Genomic DNA, 6,144 nt, shown 5'->3' with positions numbered 1-6,144 from the left:
ACCTCCATAGTCGTCAACTTTAACGCTAAATATCTCGGTTCGCGAGGCAGAGCGACACTTTTTTCTGCCAGATTCTTTCGTTTCATGCAAAAACGCGTCGAATGAGCCTAATTTTATCGAAATCGGAGATAAGGGAGGTATTCTGAATAATTACCTAAAATTTTAATAATTTAGGCTACATACCAAAACTTCCTCTCCGAGGAAAATTTTACTCGAAATATATAGTACACGTAATGTATATAGACTACAGCATATAGAGTAAAATCTTCCTTGGAGAGGACGTTTTGGAACGTAGCCTTAGATAGAATTATGTAACTATGACGTCACATATTTTTATACAAGTCTCAAGTTTTCTATTATACATTTATTATTTAAAAATTAAAAATTTAGCTGGATTTGCATAGATTAATGAAAATGTTATCATAAAACGTTATCATTCTAAGCTGAATCGTAAGACTCGTAACATACTCTCGTAAAATTTGTAAGAACTTATAATTAGTACTCTAATTTTATGCGTATGTATTGTAAGACATACGATTATTCGCAAATATCTATGATTTCTTGTATATTTTATGATTAGTAAGAAGTTATCTATAAAAATATCGTATAAAGGTATAAGCACACTTAAAAATTCTTACAAGTCTTAAAGAATATGTTATGAACCTTATCATTCTGTTTAGAATTTAGGCATAAAATGAAAATGTTACCATAACACGTTATCATAAAATTAAAGATGTCAAAGATAAAAAGTAAGATGGGAATGTATGCATATTAAATAAAAACGTTTTTATTAAATAAATATATAAATTAGAAAATATTAAAAAATCTAAAATAGATCAAGAAAACTACTGAATGTTCTGTTAAAGATAATGTTATATTGCGATACTCTTACAACACTGTTCATTTAACTTTTATATTATGTTAATTACAACTAACGCTTGTACTTTTCTATTCAATATTTAAAATCTCTCAGATCATAGCAAATATGATTTAGTAAATACATTAAATATAATCAAATCATTTTTATTATAATTCTAACTTCTCTGATTCCACTGTAGTAATATTGTAACATTGAATTATATAATCCTTTTTTTTGTATATCAAAATAAATTAATTCTATAATCATAATTTAAAAGTACATTTTGTAATATATTAATAGAATCAAAAATTTATATATATATATATATATATATAAATATCTCAAGTATATACATAAATTCTGATAACACAACTTGGAATATAGTTATTCATATTCGGCTATCTCTATTTTAAACGTCTTGTAACAAAGAATATAACTAAATAAGTATATTTAGACTCTGTGGCGTTTAGCAAATGCTATCAAACCATTAGTCGATGAATCATGTGTTGTGACATTTTCTGCACTAACCAGTTCTGGTTCAATGGCTTTAGCTAGCTGTTTCCCCAACTCCACGCTGTATATAGAAATATTATTTTTTTTAAGAATTCCATTAAAGAATTTGTATTTATTGGTAAAAAACTTTCATGCAAAAATATAATTTTTTTTCTTACCCCCATTGATCATATGAATTGATGTCCCAAATAATACCTTGCACAAAGATTTTATGTTCATACATTGCTGAAAAAAATAGAAGTAAAAAATCACAATTGTCTAACTGTATGATTATATGTGCTTTAATATACAGATTATGCTTTAATATCCAATAAACCATGATACAATCAGCAAAGAAATGATTGCACATAAAAATGTAAGTAAAATTTATATTAACCAATGCTTTTGATTCATTGCATGATTTTGAAAAAAGTATTCGAGAAAATATAAAGAATATTTCGCCAATTGCGTCACGATTTGTCAAACATATACATATATATCATTATTGTGCATTTACCGATCAAAGCGCCAAGAATAAAAGGTGTCAGTTTTTTTACTACAATGCTGTTTGTCGGTCTGTTTCCTTCAAACAATTTATGTGGTAATAATGGATCTATTTGTTCAGCATTCAATCCTGATTTTTGCAATTCGGCTCGAGCTTCATTTTCATTCTTGCCTTTCATTAAAGCTTCAGTTTGTGCAAAGAAGTTGGCAAGTAAAATCGTGTGATGTGGAGCAATCTGCACAAAGTATACAAATAAAAATGTATAATAACAGATAAATAAAATATTATTAAAAGGCTCTAAAGATTTCTGTAATAAAAGAAGCCAATAAGAGCTAATATTGGATGTGCACAAGATAGATTATTAAAAATTAACAATAAATTTTTCGATATTATGATTTGGGTCATCCTCAGCATAAGTGTAAAACTAATGTATTACATGTATTATAACAAATAAGTCTAATAAATATAGCATTATAAAAAATTTTCACCTGATTTTGAGATTGAACAGGAATTATAAAATCTGCTGGTACAAGTCTTGTACCTTGGTGCAATAACTGATAGAATGCATGTTGTCCATTAGTGCCAGGTTCTCCCCATACAATTGGTCCTTAAAAAAAAAAACAACAAATGTTAATCTGTTATCTGTTTAGTGTATTTAAAAATCTATGTATTCTGGATAATATAAAATATACCAGTGGAATAATTTACGGGTTTTCCAGAACGAGTAATATATTTTCCGTTACTTTCCATATCGCCTTGCTGAAAGTAAGCTGCAAATCTGTGTAGATATTGGTCATATGGTAATAATACATGTGTTTCAGCCTTATAAAAGTTATGATACCATATGCCAAGTAAAGCTAATATAACAGGAGCCTACAAAGAATAAGTTAAATCATGAAATGTAATGATATCATTCTCCAATTTCTTTAATACCCAATTTCTTCACTTCCAGATAAGTTACGAATAACCTTATCCCGGAGACATCTCCATTGTAATCTAAAGATATCTAAAGGTGAAGAAATTGGGCATAAGTCATTATAATATATACAGTTTATATCATAATATTTATGTAATAAATCATTTTAAAAATTAAAAGCTCTCCTTTATATATATATATATATATATGTGTATGTATAATATGTGTATATGTATATATGTACTTGAATTTAGTCAATTTATTTAGTTTTATTAGTTTTTAATTTTCGAGATTATTTTTGAGTAATCGATAATTTAGTAGAATATAATTTCTTTTCATTCAATGTACTTACATTTTGCTCTAATGGCGCTGTGCAAAAGTGTTGATCCATAAAGTGAGCACCACATAAAAGTTTTTCAAAATTATCAAAACCAATTGACAAACAGATTGATAAGCCAATAGCTGACCACAATGAGTAACGTCCACCAACCCAATCCCAGAAACCAAACATATTTTTCACATTAATGCCAAATTCTTTAACCTTTTGTTCATTAGTAGATAATGCTACAAAATGGCAAGCTACTGCAGCTTCCTAAATAATATTGTAATATCATATTAGGTAAGATATAATACATATCAAGCAAAACATGATACTTAATATATAAATTCTAACTCATTCGCTTACATCTTTTAATGTTTTTAAAAGCCACAGTTTGGCAGTAGTTGCATTCGTTATCGTTTCCTGTGTAGTAAATGTCTTGGAAGCTATTATGAATAAAGTTGTTTCTGGATTTAACTTTTTAAGAGTTTCAGCTATATGAGTACCATCTATATTGCTAACAAAGTGAACTTTAGGTCCAATGCTATATGCTTTTAAAGCTTCAGTCACCATAAGTGGACCCTATTAGAATAAGTATTAAATTTTAAATGAATATTTAATAATTATTACGGTAAGAAAAAAAAACTTTTGTGTAAATTACAAGATCAGAGCCACCAATTCCGATATTGACAACATCTTCAATAGGTTTACCAGTGAATCCTTTCCATTGTTTCGTCAATACCTGTAAACAAACATATTTTATATATGAGGATATGTAGAGGAAGGCCCCTATTATGAGATACCATTCATTTTGGGTAAATACTAGAAATCTATGGAAAGAATTTAAAAAAATAATAGGTCATTTTGAAGGGAATTTAATAAGCTTTAAGATAATGTTAAGCCCATTCTACAATTGCGTAAGCGTAGTTGTAAGTGGTTGTAGTTGTAAGAATTGACTAAACACAGTCAAATATTGTCCTCATGTTTGATTATGATTGGTTAATTCTTACAGTTATAACCACTTACAACGACGCTTACGCAATTGTAGAATGGGCTTTATGTAAAATTTAATACAAATTCTATTTTTTTTTTAATTAAAAGAATGTAAAAAGTAAATAAATCGCAAAGTCAAATAATTGTACTCCTAATATCCCGAGAAATCAATAATAAAACGCAAAGTACATCAGTATTGAAATTAAAAAACTTTATTTAATGTTTCTAAAATACGAACAAACACAAGTCAGTGTGCGCGCATGCAATGTATTCGTCTTCAGGTAGCTAAAACCAAGCATCGCAGAAATAGGCACTCAATGTTAATTCAGGTTAGCCTTTTTATTATTGTACAATAATATTTATACTTTAACAACAATTTTTACTATGACATAGGAGCATAGGTTATTTCAAATTAAAAATACTCTGGGTATCTCATATTACAATTTTTGCGCCTTACTGTTTTATGATCATCAAATCTAACTTCTGTAATTAAACAATTCAACATATCTTGTATTTTTCTATTAGTACGATCTTACTCTATCATTACATGAAGAATTTATTGCCAAATATTTACTTATTAAATAATAAACAAGGTTTAAAGACTCATCTTAATGAAACTTAGACATCCAAATTTTTTAATCTTTTTTTACAACGACTACAAGTATCTAATAATGAATTTTCCACTAAATAGTTTTCAATCCAAGAGTAATAAATTTATGGTAGAAATAATAGGCGTTTTTATTAGTTTAGCAGAAACGTCGCTATCTCATATTAGGCACCTATCTCATAATAGGGGGCTTTCCTCTATATAAAAAAAAATGAATGATAAACTTACCTCATTTGTAAAGTTTTTCATATGTTCTAATACTGCATTGACATCAGGCATTATATCTTTTCCATCTACTAATATGGATGTATTACTTCTATTACGCAAAGCAATATGCAGAACTGCTCTATTCTCTGTGAAATTGATCTTTTCACCATTAAACATGGCACTTCTTGCAACTTCTATTTCCCGTACGCGAGCCTATAGAATGACATAATAACATAATTCAAATGTTAAGAACTCAACCAAAACAATTTTATATAAATTAATTCTACATACCAGATTAAATAATAATCCAAATATTTCTTCATTAATTTTATTCTTGGAATAATCCAATAAAATTGGCCCATCTTGTGAAGTAGAGATCTCCAGACTGTTTTACATAATTACTTAAATATAATTTTTGTACATATCTTATGTTTATTTAGTTTTCGTACAATTCAAAATTTTTTGTACATTTTGAAAAATTTAGAACCATTTACAGTTCTAATAAATGCAAATTAATTACCTAAGAGCATGCATTATTTTTTATTAAATTTAATGAAAAAATATTTAAAGATTTATTTAAAAATTCTATGTTTAATAAAAAACGAAATATTTAATACTTTTTTCGATCATATGATAAATAACTTGTAAAAGGTCATCTCAAGGACATTAAAAGCAGACTGGGAAATACCTAAATTTTTCGAAACGTTTAGGATCCCGCTGGAACATATCGTACATATTAATTTTCGAGCCATTATTGTCGAAGTATTGCTGTAGCTGTTTCCACGCAGACTCAGCCAACAAATCCATCTTGGGTTTCATTTTCTAATTTAAGAAAGCCGCGCGTGTTTCTCAGTCCGGTTACCGGATAACAGGCTGTTACTACTGTGAGCTGTTAATGGACTTGATACGAGAGACCTCTTTCAAAAAACGAAGAACCTGTAATTTGCAATTATTCCGGCAGAGAACTCTCTTTATCAATATTGCTAAAGTCACTAGATAACAAAGTACCGCAAGCGGGAGGATCCCGTTTGCCTACAGTTCTGATTGTACACACCACTCATATCAACTGGTGCCTAGTAATTTTTAACTGTTTTGCCAATGAGATTATTTTATTTTTAAATTGGCCAATCAGCGATACATGTGTGCAATATGCGATGTGTGCAATCGGAGCCCTCCCAAACGTACTTATTTATCACACGTTTCGAGGTTAGAACAGGCTAGAATGAGAGCATTCTTCGTATTTCTG

At 28.6% G+C, this 6,144-nt stretch overlaps 1 protein-coding gene across 1 annotated transcript; it reads right to left on the bottom strand.

Annotated features, from left to right (window-relative positions):
* Window positions 1–1,201: 1,201 nt before the first annotated feature.
* On the bottom strand, window positions 1,202–5,796 carry Pgi (glucose-6-phosphate isomerase). The gene is made up of 11 exons (XM_018521261.1): window positions 5,587–5,796; window positions 5,190–5,283; window positions 4,920–5,111; window positions 3,753–3,833; window positions 3,458–3,673; window positions 3,125–3,364; window positions 2,549–2,729; window positions 2,345–2,463; window positions 1,869–2,091; window positions 1,531–1,597; window positions 1,202–1,433 (listed from the first exon to the last, which is right to left on the bottom strand). The coding sequence occupies exons 1-11, from the start codon at window positions 5,715–5,717 to the stop codon at window positions 1,310–1,312; spliced, it is 1,668 nt and encodes a 555-aa protein (XP_018376763.1). The 5' UTR covers window positions 5,718–5,796; the 3' UTR covers window positions 1,202–1,309.
* Between the last annotated feature and the right edge of the window lie 348 nt (window positions 5,797–6,144).

The sequence above is a fragment of the Trachymyrmex cornetzi genome, unplaced genomic scaffold (genome assembly GCF_001594075.2).
Source record: "Trachymyrmex cornetzi isolate Tcor2-1 unplaced genomic scaffold, Tcor1.1 scaffold979, whole genome shotgun sequence".
Classification (NCBI taxonomy): Eukaryota; Metazoa; Arthropoda; class Insecta; order Hymenoptera; family Formicidae; genus Trachymyrmex; species Trachymyrmex cornetzi.
This window is presented reverse-complemented; position numbering and strand designations above follow the sequence as displayed.

Coding starts and splice junctions, on each gene's coding strand:
- Pgi (XM_018521261.1), bottom strand. CDS start 5,717: ATGAAACCCAAGATGGATTTGTTGGCTGAGTCTGCGTGGAAACAGCTA. Junction 5,112..5,189: donor TTGGATTATTATTTAATCTG/GTATGTAGAATT, acceptor GTCATTCTATAG/GCTCGCGTACGGGAAATAGA. Junction 1,598..1,868: donor TATTCTTGGCGCTTTGATCG/GTAAATGCACAA, acceptor TATTTTTTTCAG/CAATGTATGAACATAAAATC.